This window comes from Malurus melanocephalus, unplaced genomic scaffold (genome assembly GCF_030028575.1).
Source record: "Malurus melanocephalus ecotype Western Australia unplaced genomic scaffold, MMel_1.1 scaffold_189, whole genome shotgun sequence".
Lineage (NCBI taxonomy): Eukaryota > Metazoa > Chordata > Aves > Passeriformes > Maluridae > Malurus > Malurus melanocephalus.
In genome coordinates, this window is record NW_026623421.1 from 1202531 (window position 1) to 1230306 (window position 27776).

Consider the following 27776-nt stretch of genomic DNA (forward strand, 5'->3'; position numbering starts at 1 on the left):
CGAGCCCGTTAGAGAAAAGATCTGTTTGTAGTACTCTTAGTCCTGATGTCACAGGCACAGCAAGGACATCAGAAGGAGGAGTCAGATTACAGTAAGAATGGGCAGTGCAGCATGCAGCCGGAGTAAACGCTAAATCAGACAGGGATTGTATCAGGGATAAGACTGCCTGCAAAGCGCTCATCCTGAGGAGGCACACTGCTCTCTCACGCTTCTCGTGCTGGGAAATTTCCACGTAATGTAGAATGAAAAAGCTCTGTTTTACATGTCAGCCCTGTGCAGGAGCTAATGCTGAACACACAGCGGTGGGATCCTGACTGCATGATTAATGAGAAACATAATGTATTTTGGTAAGTGTTAACCGTGATGTAATTCTGCTTCTGCTCACATTATCAATAGGAGTGATTATTACGGATTTCGGATTCAAGAACATTTCGTGCTGGCACGCACCTAAAACTGACAACTGGGGAATCCTGCCGGCTGTGCAGTTTRAAAGGATTCCATTGTCTGGGAAATTTTCTGTTTGAGTGGGCTACTGCGTAGTTCTAGCGGTTTGAAAAACAAGCCAGATAAGATGAACTCGTGCTAGGTTTGTTTTAAATGAACTTGTGTTTCATCTGCCGAGAGGGAATGAGAAATGCTTGTGAGGCATGGGAAGTTTTAGACGAACTTAATGTAATGGACGAGCTGCTACTGCACTGTCAGTGCTGGGGAGGCACAGTGAACCTCAGTATTTCATTSAGCTTTTAGTTTGAAGAATTCAAAGGTACAAAGGCGAAACAATGTTTTATTTGCGGKGCTGCGATTGCCGAGTACTCTGCATTGTGCAGATCACCGGTGTGGGGTTGGCTCCTAGCATGCCACAAAATGCATGTTATTTTAAGGCTTTAGGGGGTCTTGGAGCTGYTAAATATTTGTGCAGAGTTTCGTTTTGTTGCTTGAAGGAAATCTTCCTCAGGCTTACAGCTGAGCTGGCTGCATACCCTAAAAACACGCTGGAGTGTGGAGCTATGTCTGAGCAATGTAGCGCTGCAGCACTGGGTGGGATGTACGATTGCAATWTAATGCTGCAAGTTAGTGCTGTTAAACAGCAAAGAGGAACAAAATAGAGAATTAGGTGGTGTGATGGAAAAATGGTATTCTTGACTGCTTGAAATCTCACCTAGTCTCACTTTTAATTAATAGCTGCATAATACTTGGAATGAACACAGAGCTGGGAGTTGGAGGATTTCTGGGACATTCAGCAGCTTTCTCAGTTTCATTAAATATTGAATCAGGAGTTCACTTCAAGATTAGAGAGAAGAACTTCTGTAATATTCTCAGAAATAGTCCAAAAAGTACTATGTCAAAAAAGTACTATGTCTTGTGCCATGCTAAGCATTATTTTTTTTATTTTCATAAAACTCTGTGTGTGTGTGTGTGTGTGTGATTTGTCTTTAACAGTGAAATACATCAGTTATGAAAGCAGATAGATTTTGAGGTAAACTGTCCTAGCAGAAAAAAAAAATATATATACAGATTGGTTGAGTTGTCAGAAGTGTTTAGTGTCTCTTCCAAAGATAAATTGTCAATGTTTTAGCTTTACTACATTTTCAAAAGACTGAGGAAGAATAGGCAAATATTATGGTTATAGGTTTGAGTAATTTTGATTAAGTGTCTTCACCATTAAAAGTCAGTTAGGTTAATTTGCTACTCATTTCTTTCAGGTATTTTTCTACCTTTAACTGCATTTCAAGCTCAAGATGGGGTGTTTAGTTTTTTTTAACTATCAGTTTTCCAGTGTAGGATTAGAAGTTGCAGTTTCCTGAAGTTATMGAGTTAGGGTATTAGGTATATGTTAGCTGCACGGTATTTAATTTTTTTTTTCTGCCAATAATTTTTAGAAACATGTAATGGTGATCAAACTTTTTCTGGTGTTACTTTGGAAAAATAAAAATCACTGTATCATATGTTTATTTGTTTTCTGGTGCAGCACAGTTTTTTAAATGGAACAAATTATTGTGCTTCCTCTCTGCTTTGTAGGAAATTTCACGTCTGAGAGCAGAGCTGAAAGTTTCTGCTAGGCAGGTTCTGTGTTTGCTGTGTTCAGTCTGAAGTTTCCTTCAATATTAAGTTTTAAATGAATGTTCTTTCTCCTATCTTTTGCAAAGGAAAGCATGAGCTGAGGGATAATGTTTACCTGTAGTTATTCTGGGTATTTTCTTGCTGTTCTGRGTATTTTCTTGCTCTGTGAGAAGCCAGAACATCTGTAATCTCACCTGTCCCTGTTACTGCACAAAGCAGTATTGCACAGAGCTGGATGAAAGCTTGACTGCGTACATCGCGGACCTACTTTGATTTCAAATTGCTACAGCCATCACACCGACAATATTGGAATTTTACTTTTTCTAAGGAAAAAAAAAATGTTTTTCTTTAAATATTAATAAAGAATTCTGTAGCGGGTTTTCTGGGGTTTTTTTTGTTTTTTTTTGTTTTTTTTTTAATCCATGCATGCAACTATTGTGCTACATAAGTATGGAAAGGGAAGGAAAAGAAAGCATTTCTGTATGTTTGTATTCATCTTGTTTGCTTTTCTGGGCCTTCTTGTCTAATTGCTGATGTAAGGTGGCATAGAGGGAATGCGTGTGTGCAGCATTCAGGTTGAAATAAATACTGAAAATAATTACCATGGAAAGTAAAACCTAACTCTCTGACAGTATTATTGTTATAGAGCAAGTCCTAATGGGTGAAGGGAGTTTTTTAACTATCASAGAGAGAAGTTGCTAAATTCAGGAATTTGTCATCATGTTTCTCTCTCTCTCTTTAAAGCTGTAGCCTCCAAGATATTCTACCTTTATCTTACATCTGCTACGTATATTATACTATTTGATCTGAGCCTTCAAATAATTAAACTCATTGTAACCATTTTAAATTCATGAGCTTTTCTTTTACATTGCAGCCGAATTTTGAGGTAGTTGTTTTAAGAACTGCTAATTTTCACTCACCATGCTGTGCTTTTGAGTTTGTTGTTTGGTCACCGTGGATACATTTGTTACTTATTGTATTGATTTTGCATTCATCATTTCTAGTTGAATAGGAATATGGAATTGTAATAATAAYAGTAATAAAAATCCTACAAAATGATGTAGTATGTTTATAGAGTAAGCCAAAAGCCAATGAAAATAATAAATTTCTGTTAAGTGCTATCATACGGATCTGTTTTGCACTTAGGAACATACGTACGTTGCTCAAAGCAACTTTTGCCTGTATTTATGGCCAAGTTAATAATTGAGCATAAGATAAAAGTCACTGCTGTGGTCATTCTCAGTTCCGAGCGGAGGAATGGCAGGTGGCCCTCAGTGCCACGGCGCTGGTGTCGCACGCTGATCAGGGGGAGCGTCCCCTATTCCTGCTCAGCGTGAGGGCTCTGCTGGGCTGGTGGTCAGAGCTGGACACTGCCCCAATGCCTTCTGAGGTCCCACTGGTCACTGTCACCTTGGCTGGRCCACCTCGCCATGACTGCGCCTTCCTGGCCTGGCAGCGCGGGTGGCCACGGAGCTGGCTTGTCCTGGAGCCCTGTGGTCACCCCTCAGGCTGGGTGGCTGCTCTGGTGGGGGCAGATGGAAAGGGTTCTTGGCCAGGGAAAGGGCAGAGCCGCTGGTGCGTGTCCGGCCCCACACCACGGCTGTGAGCCGGGGGAACGCCGCAGTGATATTGCAGTTCTGGGACAGCGAGCACGGGTCCTGAGGGCTCGGGGAACCTGGCTGGAACTGAGAGCAAAGCAAATCCTCCTCTCCCGGCACCAAGAAAAATCACTGACCCCATACTTTACCCTTTCTGAAGACTCTAAAATTAAAATTTTCAAAGAAAGGGGAGAGAAAAAAGGAAAACATTGTACCTTTCTTTTTTATTTTTTTTTCCTTCTCTCCTGCATCCCGTGAACTTATTGCTGTTTTAAGTAACTTCTGTTCTCAGTGTTTCACATTATACAGGAAATTAATATACTGGGATGGAAATTTATATACTATGAGATAAAATATTGCTTTAAGGGAAACAAACATCTTTTTCCTGAAAATGTCATAACATTTCTACTTGTATGGTGGCTGTTTTAATTTTCAGTGGGTTTTTTTCAGTCAATGTTGTAGGAYGTAGTAGTTCATCTGCATACATACTACTATTCTGAATATCACCTTTTATTTCTGGAACACTTTCTTGAAGAGATTCATGCTGGATGAGTCATGGAAAAAAAAAGAATACCACCCCCCCCAGCCCAAATCTCATCACCTCTTTAAAGAAAACACTCATTGTACAAGCCAACTGACCAACTGCTGGAACACGGGTTGTTTTTTGTTTTTTGTTTTTTGGGTTTTTTTTTTTTTTTTTTTTTTTTTTTTTTTTTTTTTTTTTTTTTTTTTTTTTTTTTTTTTTTTTTTTGTTTTGTTTCAATGAAAGTATTTAGTTGTTACTGGTTTGTTTTTAGGAGATTATATTTCCTTCTAGGTTAGACACTGTGGAGGCCTTCAGTACAATTTCTGTTTTCATTTAAGTCAGGATGAATCGCTGTTGATAAGGCTGTGCTTTTAAAATGYTTTGAAAAGTACAGATACTGGATTACTGACTGTGTTTTATCACCAGCCATCTGCAATAAGAAAGTGTAGTTAATATGTAATGGATGCTGTGTGTGACAGAAGAATTCAGCTGAGCAAGCCAATGTATAGGATCTTGAAAACTGCAGGAGCCTGATGTTTATATTTGGAACATTACAGCCTTCTGGGCAGTGGAGTTCATATCTTGAAGCACTGAATAATCATTAATGTATGTATACATAATAACAAAAAGAAAATCCTGTTTGAACTTACAGAAACTGGTCTGTGCTGGACTGCACCCTTTTAGTTTCTGTTACAGAAATTGTTCATTTTAAATGCCTCTAAATATATCCAGTATGTTGCCATAAATAAAAGGTTCTTTTGCCATTTTACAGACAAAAAAAAGAAAGAAAAGTCATTCCAAGTATTACTTTTCTTGTGGTTGACAGMACTGCTCAAAACCCAAAATTGGAATCAGTAGTTTCCTGCTTCATTAGAGAAGATTAGATCACAGTTGCTTCAGCTGAAGGTCCTTGAACAAAGTGTGTGTGCGATCACATGCTCAAGTGAGTGTGTGTCGGTGCATTTTTAACAGGGATGATTGCAGAATCTTATCCTGCATATCTTCCTAACAAATGTTCTGTTAAGAAATTAAATTCAAGAAGAAACCAGGTGTTTAAAGTTTTCATTTTGTTATCATGATTCTGTCTATTTTCTTTTTTTTTTTTCCTAAAAGGCAACTCATATAAATTTTTGTAAAATATTTTTAAATAATGAGAGCCTTTGACTGAATTCTATCAGAGTAATATGGCTTATACCTCTCTGTGCCTGTGTCCATGTTATTTTGATTTTGTTTCATAAGCTAGTGGCAATTCTAGAAATTCTTGCAATTACAAAAATGTTAATCGGGTTACAGGAATCCTTTTAAAGATTTTGCCTCTCATTGMGCTAAAGAAAATGGTGGTATTTGAAAAAGGAGAAACATATTTGGGCTGGGAAAAGGAAATATTTCAATTTGCTATTAGATCAYGGAAAGTTCTTGAAATACAATAGAGGTCATAAGGGCTTCAGTTTTTAAAAAGGAGATATTACATGTAATATACTGCAAAGATTAGTTKTGCGGCTGAAATTGCATAGATGATTGTAACATTCAGAGCAAATGCAGCAAAAGAGAGAAATACCAAAGCTTGAAGTGTCCGAGATTGCACTTGAATTAAATTGCTGAGGATGAAAGTGGGAAGAGGCTTTGCTCTATTGTAGGGCTAAGTCATTATGTGGCAAAGCCACATTCTGTAGGTCAGCYTGTGTGCTCAGTTATTTTAGCAATGCTTTTTTGAGAAATCTACCTAGGGGCGAAAAATCTGATACGTGAGGCTGCATTACTGGCATGCTCATATACTAAGACCTCCTTGCTCATTTTGTTGACCAATCCCTTCAGCTCATCAGTCTTATGCTCATAAACATGTTCCTCTTAGACAGTATTTTTTCTATGTACATATGCACCATAAAGAGTTGTTGCAATCTTAAGCCTGGTATGACAGCCTAAAGTAGTAGGCAAGGGTCTGGATCAAATGTAAAATATGAAAATGCAACTGTAATTTCAAATTGGAATTGTAAGAGAAGCTCTTATGCAAGTTAATTGCTATACACCCTTGCCTCTTGTTAGCAACTATGATAATAAGTTCTGTCTCTTTTGATGCTTAAAATGTTATTCATTTAAAATTTCTTTAGGTTGGAAAATATTGTAAGGCATCCTGARTCTTTATCTGGTGTTTAAACAAAAGCACTTGTTCTCCTTCTGCATTTTTTCTCTCCTTTTTTCCTTATTTCCCTCCCCCCCTCCCCCACCCCACTATTCCTGCTTTAGCAAAGGTTACATCTATTTTAAAAAGGTGGGGTTAGATCAATCTATTTCTTTTTTTAATACCTCCTCTCGCTGGCTGAACTGGTTGTTTGGAAATCATGAGAAATACTTTCATCACTATGGGATAAGGTCCTSGCTCTTTTACCTAGCCAACTAATTTACTCTGTTTTGTAGTCCCTGCAGGTTTCAGAATTTAAAACCATAATGTACCACTTGCTTTTCAGGTAAAGCTTGAAAAGCTCCCGGGGTTTGGTAATGTATAGTATCTACATCTCTGAAGCAGTTACAGGAGATGCAAAAATGAGATTGAMCGTGAGTGTCTGCTAAATCTGGGTATGGCTGTTTGAAATTTTAGCATATGCTTAGGGTCTGAAAGGGCTTTGGCTCATACTGGTAATTTTTATACTGTGCCATGTTTATGTGTTCTGTTTATTACAATGCAAACCAGCAGTCTCTTCCCCAATTCTCTCMATCAGAAAACAAGATAGAATCTAAAAAGCGGGTTTGTGCTGGTAAACCCCCTCTGAATATTGAAACTGCTTTCTTGAGAACAAAGGAAAAAAAGCTAGGCTTAATTTTCTCTTTGAGTTTTACTTCATAGTGGTTTTCTTATTTATTTACTTTTATGCTGTAATTGAAAAAGCAGATGGACAATTCATTCAAATGAAAGCCATGAAAATTTTCTCAGCTTCTTTTGTTCTTGTTGACCTTGTTTACTCAGTTTGTTTACTATGGAGTGTAGTAAGTTATGAAGATAGAGGGAGATAATGGCTGTGTTTTCCAATATTGTTACCCATCATTGTGCTAGGGATCAATACTAAATGAAAAAAAAGAAAAAAAAAACCACAGAACCACGACAAGATCTGCAATTGTGAATGCAGAAGGAAGGAGCAGGTGGAGAGGAAGCCAGTCTTGGCACTGCAAGGAATATCAGTGCTCTTTTTGCTAAGCCAAATCATTTTTCAGTAGTGACCTGAGGGTCTACTGTCTCTATAGTGCAATGTTTAGCAAATTAGGTTTTGCTTGCTGRTATTTACCTGTGATAGCAAATCCACTCACCTCCTGTCAAAACCAGCAATGTAACAGGTGCATTCAGWTTGCCAGATTTGTGACTATTATGTAGCAAGCACACTGTTCCTMCGTTTTTCTATTATTGCTGGTAAGTTGTGCTGCTGTGAGCAGCAAATTTTTCAACAGGGGAAGTTGCATGGCTTGTCTGCTTTCAGGTAGCATAGAAAAAAGTAATAACTTTGCAGACGTACATAAAACTTGACATAATCTCCTATTTAATTTTTCAATTCCTGTGTTTGTAAAGGACAAATTTTAACAAGCCAAACAGGCCATAAAAGGTTGTGTATGCRTAGGTAAGGATATATTTAAATCTTTTTGCGTTTTATCTCCTTCTGACTGAGGGCATGGAAGCCACGTGAATATGGGTACTGTAAAGCCACTGAGCTGTATTATTTCTACCACCCTTACATGATTTTAGCCCTCAAGACATGATGTAATCATTTACAAACATTTGTCTCTCCAATCCTGACCACAGGCTGTCTGCCTTGTAAAACTGGTTGTTTAGTCCTCCTCTCCACATGCAGCGCTAGGGCAGTTGCAACAGCCTCCTAATAACACATTTAGATTCTTAGGCTTAAATCTTAGTAGCCCGGAGTACTTGGAAATTGCATTGGTCTACATGGTATTATTTTTATCTGCCCATTCTTTCTTTATTAAGGAAGGTTCTGAAATAACAACTCTTTTTTCAGTTGAGTTGAGGTAAACATTTTCATTACRTTTATAAATTCCTAATGGTTTTCCCTTTTCTCTTTTTCTTCTTCCTCCCAATCCTTTGCAGTATTTTTACAGAACATAAAAGATATATTCTTACATAGGTATAGCTGACAAACCTACTCAATGATAATTAACAGCCCATCCATATTAGCATTTAGCTCTGCACACTCTAACAACAATTGCAATAGGTCACCTGCATGAAAACATGCAGGTTTTCAAGGTTGAAAGAATCAGTGACCTTAAAGAGGGACRTTATTACACCTTTGCCCACACAGATACCATCCTTCATGTGAATGGATTTACCAAATGCAATAAACAAACACAGAAAGGTTGAAAACACATTGAAAAAAAAAAAAATCAAAGCAACACTGGAAATCTCTCTAGCAATGTTGATACAATCAAAATGGGATTGTGGAAAGACTTAGAGTTGTGAAAYATGTGTAAACTCTGCTGGCAGAGAAAGGCAGGCAGGCAGCAGGTAAAGTGGGGTGAACTGCTGATGCTGCAGCACAATGGTGCTGGCAGCACCACCCTTCATAAGCACCCCAAGGCGAGMAAAAAAACCTGCTCTCTTTTGCCTTAGTGACTAGCTTGAAGCAGAATTGTCATCACATGCTATCATCAGCACACAGGGAATTAAATTTATTTAAACAGTCTGAAATTTACATTGTGAAGGCCTTGAATGATGATGCTATATGTCACTGAGGACAACTGGAAAATTACAGATTATAGGAAGAAAATGCATATATGTAAATCATTAATCTATTTTTACTTCTTATTATCCCCTGCCCTGTCTTTTTTTAAATTTAAATATATCCAAAACATTCAATGTAGTGATGTAAAACAGAACTGTCTCAGGTAGGCAGTCCTTGGTGACACCTAGCATTGAAAAAGCATTAACAATTCATACTCCTAAAATACCCTTCAGTTTATCCTAACAATGTTTATGTGATTTGTATAGGCTTTTTGTGGATTTCTACTAGGAAGGTTTCTTCCCAGGAATATTCACAAAGATTAAAATTGCATGATACTTTATTGTATTTTATTATGGGTGGGGTTTTTTGTTTGTTTGTTTGTTTTTGTTTTTTTTTAATGTTAAAAGCTATGCCAGCATATTTTCAGCAATACAAAGCTCACTTTAGATTTATTTGAAAACAGAAATATTGCCATCTGACCTGAGTATATAGTCAAWTGAATTATTAATATTTTATATCAGATAATCTGTTTGAGTGACTCCAGTTGAGCTAATATCTTCCAAATCACAAAGATAAGAAGAAATAATGGTAATTATAAATTCTTAGCCCTTTCTAGAAGCTCACAGCAATAGATGACTAATGCTGTCAGAGAATGTTTACCATAATGAATAAGTTAATCTTTTAAGAAATCTTTTTGAGGTGTCTGTGATGGGCAGATTTCCAGTTTTGCAAGTTTTTCTATCTATGTTGCCAGATTCTGTTCTAGTAAATAATGTAGGGAGCTGATTTTGGTAGTAAATTAGTTGAGGCAATATTGATGGTTTGCCTGAAAGAAGTTGGGCAGCTTTTGAAATCTGTTGATATAATATATGTATGGCAACTGCTAGCAGGTATCAGAAAAAGCTCTTGCAAGTTCAAGAATCTTTCAGAAAAAAATTGAGCTTTCCTCACGGATGCYATTTTTATGGAGTTAGATCTGTTCATAGTGAAGGAGGAGGTTACAGAAAGTAATTATTATTTGTAATGAACTGGAGAAAATATTGGACTGTGCTAGTAGATTTGCTTGAACTCAATTTCATTTACTGGACTTAACAAGCWGAGAAACTACCATGGTCCCCAGAAAAGTTAGTTTCAACTGTGCTAGAAATATTAAACTAGACATATTCTAATTAAATGTAACTGCCAAATAATTTGTAAAAGTTGTGTTTAATGTCTCCAATAATTTCAAATGTGAATTAAATACTCTTTAAAATCTTAAAACTGATTATTAGCAGTGTAATTGAACTGTAGTGCCCCACTTAGGCAGCAGGTTTGGGTGGAGGCAGCATGATCCAGTGACAGGGAAGGATTTAGCCATTTGGATTGCAGATCCTCTTTAAATCATTCTTCTCTGTCCCTTTGCCAGAAGAGGCAATGAATGGGATGAAAATATGAGCTTGGGTGGTTGGATAATTTGAATTGCATTGGCCTCGTGTGGGGAGCCCTACCTATGGGAAGATGGACCTGCGGGAGGGAACGCGGTGCTGCCGGTCTCACCACGCTAAAGGAGCTCTGCACACCAGTGGGGCAAGACTCCATCAGCTCCCTTGTCCACATGAGCTTTGAGGGTTTTCATGGAAAGGCTCAGGAATCAACAGGCAATCAAAGTTACCCTCCTTTTTTTCCTTTTTTTTTTTTTTTTTTTTTTTTTTCTTTTTTAGGAAGTGTTTTAAAACCACCAACCTCTTTTCTATAAACTAGCATGCAGCTTTCTGCTGCTAACAAGCATGTTCATTATTGTTCTTACTCATTTGCATTGCCAAATTATCTGTGCCAATAAGGGTAATATAACATGCTTAAGTCAATGGAATAGYTTTTTGTTCTACTAAATYGAATTTAGTTCTCRGAGTAGAATTTAGTTCTACACACTYCTAGGCCCACAGCAGTTCCYTGTTGGGTTTACATCTGCAAGGAATTCATCTATGTGTATAGGAGGGTGGTTTGCAAGTTTTCCTGGTTATGCACAAGTTATGTAGAGTATCTCTCAATTCACACTAGTCCTACTTCAGTTTTATTTCATTTCCTGGGGGCAACCACTCCAGTGCCTTGTTGAACTGGGATGTCTTTTTTGCCTCATTAAGGCACATTATTGGYAATATCATTAAAAAGATTAAGACAATTCAATGAATACTTTAGTAGTTTATGGTGATTCTTTTTCATTTAACAGACTGCACTTATTAAGCAGAAGAGCAGCAATAAGAATAATCTGGGGTTTCTTCTCTTTCCTACTTCCCTCACCCTCACCTCCACCCCTGCACTAGCAGRGAAGGCTTAACATTTTTCTTAGAGCATCATCTCAGAGAGCTCTGTTGAAGTTTATGACCACAAATCATATCAAGCTATCATTTCTGTGGGTTTGTAGCTCAGCCAGAAAAAGCTGCATGTGGGAGYAGTTCATTTCTAGCCTACAAGATTTTAACATTTGCAGTTGTGTGTCTGGAGCTACTGAATGGACGTGTATTAAAATTGTATATGGGTAATAGTTTCTAGTGACAGGAAAACTGTAATTTGTAATTAGAATGTCGGTTTGACTTTTGAATGCGTCATTTTGGAAAGGCCRAATAACACTGTACTGCTGTAACATATAGCAAATTTGAAATTTATAGTGTTTTTTAGGGGGAAAGAGATAAAATCTTGTACTAAATCATGTCCAGTAAGAGGCCATTGCCTGTGYTGTTAGAGAAAGAGCACAGACTAAAGAAAATATTTTCAAGAATAGATTTCCTTAAAAAAAATTAAGGGGTTTCTAGTCCTTTTGGGTTTGTGTGTGCACCCATACTGGTTTACATGGGCTTTTTTCAGTGTGATAGATAGATACCTTAGATAGCTCTAAGGAATAGTTCATGCCACCTTTTCCTGGCTTTCAATGAGCAGAAAGAATCCTGAAATCATGTGAGGTGGTAAACCTAACACAAGAGGCTTTCTAGTTGTATTCTTTTGGCTGGCCTTTTTTTTTTTTTTTTTTTTTTTTTTTTTTTTTTTTTTTTTTTTTTTTTTTTTTTTTTTGAGCTAAAACTAACTTCTTTACATCTGCAGAGGAACTTGTAGGGAAACACTGAAGGGTCTTATTAAGGCAAGAAATTGATATTTGGTGGGAACCAAATTCTGCTATCAGACACTGAATTACACTGACTTTCTTCAGTCTTTTTTTACTGTTCTTGGATTTCCACCAGTCTTGGTGGTCTGAGTTTAWCAATTTAGTAGCATGACCAGGCCTGGTCTTGGCAATGCTCTACAAAAATGTGTTGAACAGTGCCTGGTAGGACAACCTAAAGGTAAACTCTGTATTGCATTTTTCTTGTGTCACTGCTGAAACTTTTTTCTGCATGCAACTTTAGGAACTTCATAAGTGTTCTGTTAATACAATTGATGCTTGACCTTGGACACAGATATTTATTTTACTTTTGCTACTTTTGGAGCTGTTAATACTCATGTAGCTGAACACCTGGATCATTTGATGCTTTCTGTGAACTTAAATGGTCAGTTAAATGCAAAATAAAATGTAAATTTTTTTGCCATGTGGTAGCAACGGAATCTACATAGCAACATGAAGCAGATGTCTGTGCTCTAGGTCTTGTCAATGTGTTTTAAGTATAATTTAGCTGTCTGAAGAGTGTAATAAAGAAATYCTATCACTCCCCATTTAAATTTTATCTATATTTAGACAAGAGAATTGTATGCACTGCCCAAGTCCAAGTGAAACAAAATAGCCAGAAAGACAGGTTTGGGGAGTCTTTTCTTAGCTGATAAATCAAATCTTTCTGTACTGCACGAAGGCAACAGATTTGTGAAGCTACAGATACCCTGTGTTCAACTTAGAGGAAGAGAAGCTGTGAGGTCCCAGCTTAACGCAGATATCTAGACAAAAGAACTGTGCCAGCATCAGCAGTTTGAGGCTGAAGAAGTTTGTGCAGATCTTGAATTTTGTCATGGTTTGGCCCACATTGCTGAAATCTTCTCAGTGTTTCAGGTTAACACGCCCAAAACATTCTGCTGTTAATCAGGTGATTTATGTTTAGTTGCAACTCCAGATCTGTAAAATTGGCTTGAGCGCAAGCTCTGGAATGCAACCCTTATACAGGCAAGCTGTGTTTGGTTTCAGGTTTCTTAGAGGCTTGCATGAAAAATTGCCTCATTACTTGAATTGATACCTCTAATTAAGCAGATTCAGTGTGCTGCAATWATTGTCCTTTGGTATTAACAGCTCAGACTTATACCCAGTGGAACTCTCCTTAAGCCACTGGAATCATATAGGCCTCTTCTTCTCAATGCAATGTTTTTTTTTTTAGTAAGACTCTGGGAGTTTTTTAATGCCATTTCTAGATACAATAAGTATATTCTTGTCACTGGAATAATCCTGTTGTTTTTTTGTTTTTTGTTTTTTTTTTAATTATGTCAGAAAGAAGAGATGGACATCTTCTTGCATCTTTGGCAATACACTTAGAGTATCTTCATTTTTTTTTTTTTTTTTTTTAATTATGTCAGAAAGAAGAGATGGACATCTTCTTGCATCTTTGGCAATACACTTAGAGTATCTTCATTTTTATCTGATGCTTATGATATAATCATGCATTTCTCTTCTTGCATGGTGTATCTTGGTATTTTGTGATTTTGTTGTGTTTTTAAAGAAAACTGACAAATTCTTGATTATACAAGCAAATTCTCTTGTATCTAGTGATGCAAGTTGAGTATTCAAGGTTTCAATTCATCCTTCAAATTCAGCGCCCTTGGCAAATTTTTAATTCCTTTTTAGTAGAATAACAGATCTCTGTTTAAAACTCATTGTTATGGAATACTTTGAATGCTTAGTCAGATGGAATCACATGAGTAAGAGATGGACCCCACTGCTGCATGCATAAATTAAAAAAATTACTAACTTTCCTGATGTTGCCTCTCTGATGTGAGGGATTGAAATAGTTAAATATGTGCAAAAGTATTTGTAGGATTGGGGTTTRTCTGTGGCTTAACAAATCCTTGCCTTTCTATAGCAATCTGACAATTGGTTGGCTCACTTCACTGGTTTAATATAATTTCATTCTTGCAATTGTGTTATAAGATTACCTCTTATGGAAAGCAAAGATGATTACAGCTCGTGAGGCTCCCTTCACTCCTTAGCAGCGGAGTGGGAGGGGATGGGAGGAGGGATCTAGCTTGTCAACACATGGTTCCATTAAAGGCTCTTTGCTCTTGCATTGTCCTCCTCACTTCTCAGGTTTTGTAAGGTTCTTCTGATCAGATTAATTTACGAAATTCTTTATAATACAAAGGTTTTAGTTTTCATAGAGGGGGTGACTTTCTCATCTCTCGTAATAAAAGCATATTGAGAAGTTACCTGAAGCACTTGACATAAAATTCAATTAGATTAAAGTCTGTTGTCTAATTTGAGTTTTTACTTTTCTATTTTAATGTGAAAAGTCATAAAAATATTAGGAATGTGTACAATTATGTGATGCAAAAATGTTGGATTTGATTAGGTGTTCAAGTAGTTGATGGAAAGCAATGCAATGACTTAACATGGATCAGAGGAAATATATTTGTATATAGCATACTCAATAACATCTGGAAYTGTAACAGACAAAATTGTGAAGCTKCATTATCCTGATCCTTCTGACCTACATGGATTATCAGAAAAGTGTGCATTGGAATTTGTCTCCTCTTGGTACTRTATTCTATTTTATCATGGTTACAAAGGCTTGGTAGCAATGCCTTCCAAAAGCCACATTTCCTTTAGTATCTCTCAAATAACTGTGTAATGCAAAACAATCAAAGTTATTTCTTTCATTTTATTTTGCCTTTCCAGCAGAGAAAATGAAATAAAACTTGTCAACTGAGACTTTTTTTCCCTGTGGAGTAAGTTTCAGTGTCTTATGCCCAGGGCTTGATTTTTTTTGAACACCTTAGGAAGGAGGTAGATGAGAAATAGTTTTTGAGTATAACAAACTGAARTGTTTGAGGTAGGTTGTTTTTATACTAGGCCTGTTTTAATATATGTTTAGAATTAATTTAAGAATGCTGAATTATAGACACTTACAAACTGAGAGGGCAAAATCAGTGAATATGCAATTTGACTTTGTGACACAAAGTCAAATTGTAATAGCTATATGGGGCTAGAAGTAAATWTTTTGAGTAGCAAGATTTTAGAGAGATCCCATATCACTCATACGAAGTTATTTAAATGTTTTATAACACTTTCCTGCATTTGGTTCCTGGAACCAAGGCTATAAAATTTTAAGACACCTTGAGAGAGGACCAGAACATAGCCAGGTTGACTGAAGAGCAGTCCAGGAAAGGTACTATTACTTGAGAATTTATACTATTTTTTTTTTTTTCCAGAGTGGGTTTCAGGCTCTTCCTGACCTATGCAAATAGGTAAAATTGCAGATGAATAGTATTTGTTTCTTTGACCATGCCTTGGTACCCCCAGCCAGCAGTAAAATCTGCACATTGGTATGCAGACCACTCCTTGCCACCTTTCATACCCCTGTGGGGGGTGGTTTTCCTTGTGGAGTTTTTGTTTGAATGGTTTGTTGGGGTTTTTGTTTTTTGTTCTTTTTTTTTGTTGGTTTTTTTGTATTTTTTTTTCACCCATATCAAACGGTAACCCAGAGACACGGGGTGCTGGCCTGAACCTTCCGTTTACAGCTATGAGCTGTGTGGTCTACTCAGAAAATCTTATAGCAAAATGTGTCAGAACCTATAAAAATTTCTTAGCCCTTTGCATGAGGAAAAAGCTCTGAATAGAATGAATAATAACGTGGATTTATCATGGAACAATTTTTATGTCACATTATAGTGAAACACACTTAAGGAACACCAGGATAGAATATGGAAAAACTGAAAAATCGTAACTTCAGATGGCTTAAAGAGATACRAATATATTGTTGGGTTAGGTTTGCATTTTTTGGCCAATAATTTATGCTGCTTWACAAAAAATTCTTATGTGTACTTGAATAAATGTAACAGGATTGTAATCAATAGAATTATCCACCAACAAGCACAATTTATATTAGCCAGGGGCAGGGATTCCCATTCATTAAATCTGTGGAGGACAAGCCTTTATCTATTTCCATAGATGAGCCTGGAGCATCCAACATGTCAAGGATTAGATAAATTGGGCTTGACATGCCTGTGTTTCTGGAAAATAGGACAAAAATTTCTTTTGTCCTTTGTGTCTTGTCTGCAAAAGCAGTAGTGCTTTTTCCCCACCTATAGGGAATGACAGGAGATAATTTTACTTGCTTGAAAAACTTTTTTTAAAATTATAGGCATGTCTTATGTAGAGATTTGAAAAACAGACCKACCAGCATTTTCACAAGTCAACCTAATAAACATCACATATTTCAGCTCTCAGAGCATTTGCCTAAATCAGCTCCATCAGGTGTAAGCTTGCCAGAATTGAAGTTTTCATGTACCTTTTTTATAAATAGCCATTTTGTTAGAACTTCTCCACTGTAAAAGAATGTATTCACTTCCCTAGAAAAAACACTAGCCCTGAGGTCAAGGAAGTTTTGTAGGGTGCTGGAAACCCAAGCTAAATTCCTCCGTGAAGTGAATACACATTTACACAAATCTAAACGGCTCCAAAATGGTATCATTGTGCAAGTCTCCCCAGTTAGTCAACAGCCCAAGTGTTGGGACATTCCCCTGAGGCAGTGAGGACTCACAGAGCAAGCTTCAATATGTTTTGGTTAAAATACAGACCATGATTTCTTTCAATTTTAGAAACTATTAAAAGAATTTGTTTCAACATTATGTGTGAAAGTGTAGCTTCCATGTAAATCTGTAGAGAAGATAAATTCTGACAGAGCTTTGCAACATAGAAAAAGTTAAATCTTTACCGTTTTCTCTCCTTGTCCTCAAGCAATCGCATCTTGAAGCAAAACATCRGCCAAATTAGCACAGAAGAATAGATTAATTATCCGTAACTTTGTAATTGCAGTGGCATGTGCAAACCCACAGTCTGATTTAAGGGTTATTAAAATATAGTCTCCAACTGGTCCTTTATGACAGAAAACAAAAAGGTTTATAAAAGTGAATTCAACATGGTCTGTTTTGTCCTGTTTGCTGCAGAAGGGTCATGGCTGAGGGGTGTTATGCTGAGGATGAAGGTGCCCTGCTTTAGTCTGACACCATAGATGCCCAGAGGAGCTCATTGTGCCGTGGAACATTTGCAGAGCCACTTTTCATTGGCATCTCTAACAGTTTTCCCTGCTCTGATTTGTAGGGAGTTTCATTCAACTTCACAGCCCTAGTGAATGTGGGGCAATGTTGTCACAGAACACCAAATACAGCACATTCATGTGATTTTTTTCAGAGAGAGAAAAAGCAATGTTTACTTCACTACTACTGATGAAACGTTCTGATATACCTTTACCTGTTGTATTGCATCATAGGGTGGTTTTATTTTGGTTACACTTCATCAATATTGAGACTTATTGGTGTGTGGAATAGCTGTTTTTTTTCATTGTAACTGTGCATATGGAAGTACAAGTCCACAGGTTTTTTTATGGAAACAAAAACATTTACTCACCAGGATATACTGTGAATTAGCACCTAGAAACTGTGTTTCAGCATATCATATGACACATGTTTATCTCTGCTTAAAAAGGGGAAAAAAAAAGAAAAAAAGTAAAATTATTTGAATTGCACAAGAGCAGCATGTGATTGCACTAAATGTTTGGCAAAGATGTATTTTGTGGATACAACGCTGTTACACAATTATTACTGTTAAAGTATGCTATATCATGACCTCTTTAAACGTTATTAAAACTAAATCTGTGACAGGATATAGAATTTCCAGAAGACAGCAATTTAATTTATTCTGGCCAAGGTTCAAATTTATCCCACTTGATTTCCAGCATCCCATTCTTTAATTTCCATTCTTGTTTTCCTGCTGCCTTCTTATTTCCCCTTCTTTTGCCTCCACTTTTTGCTCTCCCAAGTTTGATGTGAACTCCTTGCCCTTAGCATCATCTTCAGGGTTTTTTGCTCCATCAGCACCAGCTCTTCTTTCATGGTTCCCTTGTTGAACTCAAAGTCTGTCCTGCAGTCCAGAACTGCTGATCATTTGCATCCCTAGGTTTTTTTGCAGACATATGAAGAATGCCCAACAGGTTGATCAGTACAGCAGAGAGGTTTCTAAGCAAGTCAGTGACAATCTGCAGATTCCTGGTGAATTCCTCATCTCTGCACGCTGGAATGCTGCTTTGTTGTTAGGGGTCATGCTTTTGTCTTGGGCAAGTTCAACTSTCCCTGTTGCAGTCGATGTTCTTAACCTGAAATTTTCAACAGCAGGCAAGAACCAACATCTGATTRTGAGGTCCATTAAGATGTAAGCTGATCTCTGTTGCTTAACGCTGAAGGGAGTGACTCTAATCTAATCTTCAAGTACTCGGGTACTTAGCAGAAGATGGGGAGATTTTTCTCTCCCCAGTACAACAGCTGGCTTTTTTTTTTTAATTGCCTGCTAATGAAAATCCAGAGTGTAGTCATTGCTGACACAGTGCATGTGTGTGTGATTTGAGATGGCATAAAATTCTGTTCTAGACAGGTTCAAACYCAACAGTTAATGAAATATTTTATCCCTCTCTTCCCCTGTCTCTGTGGGGACAGCAAACTGCCAAGCACTGTCTGTTTTTTCTTTGCTTCTCCATACAAAGCATGGGTTGCTTGCTACAATAACTTCAATTTTGCATCAGCTTCTTTTTCCAGCAACTCTCGGTCACAGACCCTCAGGCTCTTGCTTTTTGCACAAACAGCTGTATCTCCTGAGTACTGAACTTGTTTAGTTTCATTAAAGCAGAGTGGAAGTTTTATGAAAAGTAATGGGTTGGGGTTTAGAGACAATTGGGCCACGTGAGCTGATAGGGTTTTTTTTTTCTGTTTTTGCATCCTGAAAAACAGAGATATTTGTGTTTCCTGTTTTGGTTTAATGTTCTTCAAGAACTTCACATATTTCATTTGGAGTTGGAGTTAAGATATTTCATTGTTGAGAAAGGTTCCTGAGCCAAATAACTTAAAGTGTTTTTGATTTAGGACTACACACATACAGAAAAAAAWAATTATATTATCTGTAYCTTTCTAACCACCATGAACTGAAAACTTCATTATGTCCAGAACACTGTCCTGTAAAATGAGCTTCTATCTACTGTGGCAGTGCTCACTATCAATTAGTAAATCCTAATTAAGAATCCTAATAAGGAACCTAATCCTTTTGGTGCCATTCTCTTTTTACTTTTTCCACTTATTCTTTTGCCTACCTATGAAAGATCATAAACCTAACAGTTTTAAACATATCTATGTTAGGAGTTTTTTGTGAATCAAAAATTTCGGGACTTGTGATAGTTTCTGATGTATTATGYAAGCATTTATGTCATTATGAATGGAACAGAAAATGAAAAATGTGTTTTAATTTCAATAATTATGCATTTTTGTCATTCATGCAGAGAGGCAGGCCTGTGTATGCAACTCTCTGAATTCATTCAGAGTGGTCCAGGTTATGCAACACTGGCATAGGATGATGGAAGTATTTTCATGTCCATTGTTGTGTGCTGCCTGTCAGGCCAACAGCCAAGTGTAGCCACAAAACTGTAGACTTTCTGTCATTTTTTTCTCGATGAACCTCTGTCCTTCCTTCCCTTCCACTCTCTCTGTAGAACTAGCCTTGACTTTGCTTTATTGCCTTGGATTCTGCCATTCTTCTCCTGAGTTCATCACTTTCTGAAGTTAATCTACCTGTTACTCAGTAAAGCAGCAGTGGTTTGACAGCTAGAAGAAGTGATACCTTGGAAACATGCAGTAACTTGGCATTAAGTTCCACTGACTTTGCACAGTTATAAATGCATAAAAAACACTTCACAGTGAATTATTAATGCTAAATGGAGTTATTAGTGCTAAATAGAAGATGCATTGCTACACAGAACTATCCTCACAGAGTTTCCTAGTGGAGCGTGTCCATTTCATGACATTAGTTACATATTTGTCTCAGTCATATGCTTGTTTCATTTAAAGTAAAGTCATCAGAAGATAATCGTTATTTCTTTCCCAAGCATGTTTTTGAAAAATGGCACTTTTAAAACTGATAATATATTCATCATAAAAATGAAAAATTCTTCAAAAATCTGTTTGCAATACAGTGTTCTTCTGATTAATAACCCTTGGAAATTTGTGCTCATTATACCATAAACATGACCTTTATAAAAACATCAGAAAAATCCAACTGCAGAATAGGCCAGGTCAAAGACTTTTTTAAATGTCAAAAAGTGTAAAGCTTTAAAATTAATGTGATTTTTACAATACTTGGCTGWTGTTTGTATTTAAGCATTGTATTAAATGCTTAGCTTATTTATTTWTGGTGGGGTTTTTTTGAGTCTTTATGGTTAGGATTTACTGGGAGWCTGTGACCTTGAGGGAGCAAACTTTGGGATATGTCTTAATGCCCTTCAGCARCATCTTCCTTGTTGGTCAATGCTTAGATCCAGTTTGTAACTACATTTTTACTGGACCTGATCTGATAAGATCTTGTATCTCTCCAGTAGAAGCTACAAATCACATATTGACCCACTGGCTAGGAGACATCCACAATGTGTCAGTAAATAATGGTGAAGTTTAAAACTGTCAGAAAATATGTTTATAGGTTGAAAGGTGTAGAGAAACACGGCACGTGCAGTGTTGGGGAAATACACATTTGTAAATAACACTGTGCTTTTCCTCTAACTTCATTGGATTGTAGTGTTCCTCTGGAAACACCCATGCTTCCCACTCACATTAGCTTGAGTCTGAATGGAAACCTTTTTTTCTGGAGGCTGGAAGTCACACTGGCATAGCTGCCTGACGCGGGAATAATCTTATCATCATGAGAAGAAAAGAGAAAGCTGTTTTTTTTTTTATAGAGAATCACAGAACAGGTCAGGTTTGTTGRGCATCTGGTCCAATCTCCCTGCTCAAGCAGGATCATCCCAGAGTACATGGCACAGGATTGGTCCCAGATGGTTCTGGAATGTCTCCAGATAGGGAGACTCCACAACCTCTCTGGAAAATCTGTTCCAGTGCTCTGTCACCCACACAGTAAAGAAGTTCTTCCTGATGTTCAGGTGCAACTTCCTKTGCAGCAATTTCTGCCCATTGCCTCCTGTCCTATTGCTGGGCACCACCGAGCAGAACCCAGCTTCAACCTCTTGACACCCTCCCTTCCAACACTTATTTACATCTGTGAGGTCCGTTCTCAACCATCTCTTCTGGCCTGGCATTACTGCATGGTGGCAAGAATGTACCCATACCTTTCTAGCTCAGTCTKTGAAAGGCAGGCTTTTCACTTCCTTGAATTCAGTTTCTTATCAGAGTAGTTTAAGTAGTATAAAGTAGTATAAAACATGAGCAGTAGGGGAAGTAAMTGTAAAACAGAGCTGGGGATACATAGTCTGCCAAAAGAAAATCAAATCATTAGTGCAGATGTAGACTCATTGGTGAACTCGTCTTCCCTCTGGCATTTATGGGAGTGAAAGAAGAACAGGTTTTGACATTGTCTGTGAGATCATTCAAGTCTAAGTGAAAGCATGTTCAGTTTGCTATTAACCTATAACCAGGAAAGGATATTGCAGTGCTCATAACACTAAATTTGGGGACCTAGAGCTCAAGTCCTTGGTCTGCAACAGATTACKGTGTGAGCTTTGAGAAGAAAACTTTTGTTGTTTATCCTAGGTTGCTAGCTGAAAAATTGGGATAATCTCTTGCCAGGTAGAAGTGTCCAGAGAATTAATACTGGAATTGCATGGAGAAAAATGTAAGGCTGTTGGGTACTCAATATTTGTTTTGTAAGGTAAATGGAAATTAAAAGCTCCTCCATTCTCAAGAGGGAGGAGAGCTAAGGTTCATGGGTGTTCTGGTTTGTCTTCTCTGAAGCTACTACTTCCAGTCTTGGACTTTCAGATTCYCTGGTAGCTGGCATGTTCACTACTTGGTATGGACAGCTCAGGCAATTTATAGTTGTTTTGTTATGCTAGAAACAACCAGATCTTTACAGAAAGTGGAACATTCTTTTTGGATCATTTAATTTTCGGTGATCCAACCGTTTTCAACAGGGAAAGGAAAAGAATCCAAATTTGTCGACTGCAATAAAAGCCCAAAGGATTCTGAAGAGCTCAATTAGGTAGGTCATGTTGCTAAAATAAAAAGCTTAGTTCCTGCCCTTGTGCAATTTAAAATCCATATAAGATGTGGCCCACTGCGAGCTAAATGAATTCCTTGCTTGACAGTGTTAAGCACTGAAGTTCAGATCATGGTTTTTCAGTAGCTGTTAATATATTAAAAAAAAAACCAAAACAAAACAAAACAAAAACAAAAACAAACAAACAAACAAAACCAAAAAAAACCCAACCAAACCAAAAAACAAAACACACCAGTATTTTATTCAGTAGAGTGTTTTCTTGTCGTCCATAACATATTCCAGGTATGGAGCAAAAGAGATGATGCTCTGAGGGGTTGCTGGGGCTCTGRCRTTGATTAACCTTGTGSCCTGAGATKGGTAAGATCTGTACAATTCTGGGCWCTTCAATCYCRTTCAGTCAGACTGCAYTTCATTGTCTGTGWGGTGGGCCCTCACCTGTAATGCAGRTRAGTGATGGTAAAGGAMCAGGAGGGGARAAGGCAGCAAAATGGAAGCAGAAACCCGAGCTTGTTTAGCAAAGTAAAGGAAATAATGACAGGAGATAATGGATACAGAGTACTTATGAAAATTCTCTGCATTTTCACAGTCCAGCATCATAATAGTAGTTTTACAGATGTTTGTACATCATGAAAAGGGAAATATATTCCTCTCTACACCTAGATGAGTACATTTTTCAATCAAAATTATTGGGGTATATGGTCTTACGTGTTTCAAAATGTTAGTATGTGTGAAAAAAAAAGACTTTAAAAAACACTATGTGATGCATAACTGCAGGCTTCTAAAACTAATAATAATAATAAAAAAAGAATTCTTTTTCTAAACTAGCTCACTTTGTAGAAACCAGAGAATAAATATTTTCTCTGGAAAAAATAATACTTTGAATAGCAGCAAATTACTAGAGTTGATTTAAACTTTCCAGGTGAATAGTGTATGTGTTGAAAAATGTTGTCTATAAATAAACAATGGGTACTGATTGGTGCCAATCTGGAAAAAAAAATAAAAGGAAGGGAAGAAAATATTTTTGTAATCAATCATTTTGAATTGTTTGGATCTGGATGCTTGAAATTTGCCATTATTTAAATAATAAAAATGGTTAAGTATCTAAGTAAAACCTACAGGGTGTCATTTTGGGTGAAAGAAAAGTTTAAACTGACACAATGGTGGGTTTCCACCCCCTTCCCCCCAACTGTCTCTATTTTTTGATTTGGCCAGTGAACTGAAAAATSAATTACTCACAGATCTCCACAGCTGAGACAGTGTTGCATTGATCCTCTTCAAAGTGACTAGCCACTGTTAGCACTGCTAACAGCAAAACCTGGSAAAGGAAAGTTTGTATGGTGATGTAGTGTACTTCATCCTCAAACTGTCTCAGAAAAGCCAGGGCTGGTGTGGTTGGAGTCCCATTTTGAAGGCTCTTCTTTTCTAGTGGGCTTCAAATATTTAATACAGTTGGTTTTTTTTCTTTCTTTTCTGGACCTGAGTGATTATATGCAAGAGTGATTATATGTAAAAGYATTGTGTTTAAATGTGGATGTCATATTTTTTAATTTTTTTTTTGAGATTATTAAATAATGGAAGCACCAAAAAGAGTCTGTGAACAATACAGAAATCAAAAGCATTTTAAGATTCTCATTTCCCCTTYCAAAATAAATAAWTTTWAAAAATGAAACAAACCACTCAAAACAAAAAAAAACCCTTTCAATAAGCTGAATTCTAACATTGTAAATGGTCAGGAAATAGTTTTTCTGAGCAATAAATTCTCCAGATGCATCATATAATTTATTTACCTGATCTCCTTTCAGTTCATATGTAGTAATATGTAACCTATTCAAATTAAATAATCAAAATCGAAAGTTTATCTGTTTATGTACATAAAAGATACAGGTTGCATTTTAGCTAACTTTCTATATGCAAAGTTCATTTTTTAGTCACTTTAGGACARTAACTACAAATAAGTAGTTTGGTGGTTAAATGAGGCTCATTTTTCCTTGCCAGCTTTGATCATTGGCGCTACTAATTATAGACTTGAATTTAGCTTTGAAAGGACAATTCAGCAGTTTTTGAAAAAAGTATCTGTTGTATAAATGAAGACTACCATACAGTGAAAAAAGAGAATACCCTAGTGACTATAGGCAATGACAAACTACATTAAAATAATTTCTAAAAGCCACATCTACAATTTATGTTGTATTTTCTCTGTTATATCCCAGAGAAACTTTTTGCTTGTTTGTTTTGGATGTCATAAAATTTCCTATTTTTCAGATTCCCTGAAAACATAAGTGTGATATCTGATATTTGAGATCATGAAAGAGCATTATTCATCATGGATAGCCTGCCATTCTTAAATGCTTGCGTCTTTATTGTCTTTTTGAAAAAGAAATCTTTCCAAATATACCTTTTCTATATCCCACTGGCAAACTTAATTAAWAACAAATTAAAAATTCTAGCTGATATTGAGTTATCCCAATGAAAGCTTTTTAACATTTATGAGCTAGGCCATGTGTTCCTCACATATCCTTTCCCTTTCATACTTTAAAGTAGCCTGAGTCAGTGTTCTAAAAAATTTTCTAGGAAAAATTCCTGTTTTGACCCAGGCTCTCTGGGATATATTGCAATGTTTACTGCATGTGAATTGTTAGATATAGGATCCTACAGAAAAAACATTAATACACCTTTTGAAGTTGCCTTTTGAAGCTTCCTAGAAGTCAATTTTTTATTTGGAAATGTGTGGTACTTTCCCAGCTTCTACACTGAGTCATACCAGTTGAAAGGTTCTCTGAGCTTTTGCCAAGGCAGAATGTATGTATTTTTTTGACCTCAAATAAGTTATCATGGAAATATTGGGAGAGGTGTGAGATGGAATATAAAACATCCACCTCTTGAAGTAACCCYATTATGATCCTGAAAACAAGCTCAGACTCCAAGAAAGAAGGGAAATGGTACCTTAGTTTATGTCTTTGCTGTATTYAAAATGGCTAAAAGGAAAAAATTGCAAAGTAGCGAAGGAATGAAAATGTAATTCTGCAGAGATTTGCTTTTTCACTCAGTGTTTATGGTGGTAATAGTGATGGAAGAACTGCAAAAGACTCAGATTAATGGGGTATTAGTTTAGAGTTTCTGCCCAGTTTACATACCTCCAAGTTTCAAATGCATTGCAAAAAATTATCTACATTTTTGTGTCTGCAAAATCTGAGCTGGATTCTTCCTTAGGAGAGACTATTTGATGATACATCTTRTGATTCTTTTTCTGKAAGCTAAATCTGYWGTTAAATTTAAAGGATTAGGAATGRGRGTGTGCACRAGGAAAGAATATGCAGAGAGAGAAAGATGTAACCTGTATTCCTCTACAGCCAAGTCAGAACATATAGCAATAGGTGGTTGCCAGATTGTTGAGCTGTTTGTTGGGAAACCTGAAGAATGGGGATATTGGCCTCCTTGAAAAACATTAGGGAAACTATTTATTATCCTGTATGTAAAAACCACTCTGCYCTATGATGTCTGTTTACTCTAGGGCTATTTTCTTTGGTTTCCTTTGTGCATATTCAGTCTTTGCAAYTCTCTTAATCCAGATTTTAGGGTCAGTATTTACAGCTGTTTATACTCTTTGCCTAACACTGATCCAAGGAAAATTTCAGGTGAACTGGCACAAAAATTTGCATAGGGAGCTTTCTTTTCAGTAAGTGCCATTTCATTGAAAGTAAAATATCTGCCAGAAGGTGTCAGCTATTTGTACAGAATTGTCACCAGAAAAAAWTTTTAAGACAAGATTAAAATTTTGCAATACATAAGGTTTCTCTTTTTTTTAGTTCTGTAGTGAAATGTGGGCTCTAAAGACAAAATGGAGTGGAGGGGAAGTGGGGAAAAGGACTCTATTTGTTCCCACTAATACTCAAAACAAATAAAATGTGCCAATTGCTTAGAGAATGGATAGTTTGAGACAGAATTGGAGGGAATAATTTCCATCTATTTCTGACATATTCTCTCAGTTCAGGCAAGAAAGGTCTTGTGGTGATGAAGTTTGTGTCACCAGTGGTTTGAGAAGGAGAACCTGGTGACTGGATTGTGTCACCAAGAGCAGGAGCCTCATGTCACACATGGCTTTATTGCACACAGGCTGTCTGTGCCCAGAGCACGGTGTTTTATTGCAACCCAGATTACCCAGTGATAGGGCAAAGTGTTAGTTCCAACTGGAGACACAGAACTGCATTCCTGTGCAAAAATGCTGTGTCACATTGGCATTGGGAGAGCCCTCAAAAACAGTCTCTATGTGACATAGGAAGGGGCAAACATTTGTGGCAAGGTTTTCTCCAAACTTGTATGCTCACACTTACCTTGGATGGATTTCCAGGGCCTCTGTCCAATAGATTATTTTGTCTGTGATTCAAATTGTCTGAAAATTGAAGAAAAAAAAAATTATTACTTCCCACTTGGTCAAAATGCTGAGCTAATTAAGCTTCTAAGTTGTATTGTTCTTGGTCTACCTACAAATAAAATGAAGGTAAAAATATTGACGTGATTTCTCAAATATCTGAACATTCATCTTCCATTTAGAATCTGAATCTCTTCCTTAAAAAGACATTCGGCTCTAATATCACTAAATTGTAAGATTGGAATTAGAAAATACATTATTTTCCTGCCTTTTTAAGTAATTTTAGCGTGTTGCTCATAAAGGCAAAGTAATATATATGAACTTCAGGTAATAATAATAATAAAAATAATAATATAATAATACAGAGCAGCAAGCACAGGCTGCAGACAAAACTTATCAGTGTTTTGGGACTTTAGGCTAGTTTTGTTGGTCAATATTATACAAACCTTGCTGATACAAAATTTGTAAAGAGTCTGTTATTGTACCTTCACCTTAATTGTGTGTTGATCAGCAGTGCTGCATCTGCACAGGGAAAGCTATGGAGGTCTTTGTGGAGAAGCTTATCCTGCAGAATGTCAAAACTGTCAAAAGYAATCTTTATGGCTCTTCACTGTGATCCACCATTCAGTAACACTTGGATTTTTTTCTGTGTATGCTCTTCCAGAACTTTTCCCAGCTGACTTCTACCCCTCTCCACCCCTCTGCTAATGGATTAGCTGTGAAACAGTTAACACTGGCATTCTCAAAGGTTGTCCAAGCTAAGCTGAGTCACRAAAATAGTTGCCATTGCTTCAGTTTTTCTGTTGCAGATTCTAGACTACAACCTGYGAATGTTAAATGGAAAGAGAAGCTAATTTTTGCAACCATAAACATTAGAGATATTTTTTAAAGCAAAGGCTCAAATTTCATGGTGCCTCTCACATGCTCCATCATTTAGGGACATGTCTGACATTATTGAAAAAACAGATAGCAGCTGTGCTCCTGAACATACTAATTTTCTGTGCCACTGTAGCCAGGACTGTGGTAGATTTTAAGCTCTGTTCCAGAGGCTCAGAGTCCCAGCCAAGGTCCTGCAGAGCTGGCTGGATTTTTCCATTTAAAGCTTGTTCTCGTCCCCAGATGGCTTTGCATAGCGCTGGCTGGCAGCAGCAGGTGCGTGAGTGCCGAGTCATGCCACAGGGAAGGATCACAGAATAGAAATATTTCATCCTCCATGGCGTGGTATCTTGAATGATTATGGGATACCAGTGCTGCTGCTCCAGGTAATCCRAACCTAGGAAGCTCTTCTCCACAGCAC

The 27776-nt window shown here is 37.0% G+C and overlaps 1 protein-coding gene across 1 annotated transcript in view; it reads left to right on the forward strand.

Moving 5' to 3' along the window:
- The first annotated feature begins 25 nt into the window (after positions 1-25).
- Positions 26-27776, forward strand: part of ZNF385D (zinc finger protein 385D) — a 161754-nt gene continuing 134003 nt past the window's right edge. The window contains exon 1 of the mRNA XM_057373206.1: positions 26-347. Coding sequence (XP_057229189.1) covers positions 326-347 — 22 coding nt within the window. The 5' untranslated portion in view covers positions 26-325. The remainder of the gene's footprint in view (positions 348-27776) is intronic.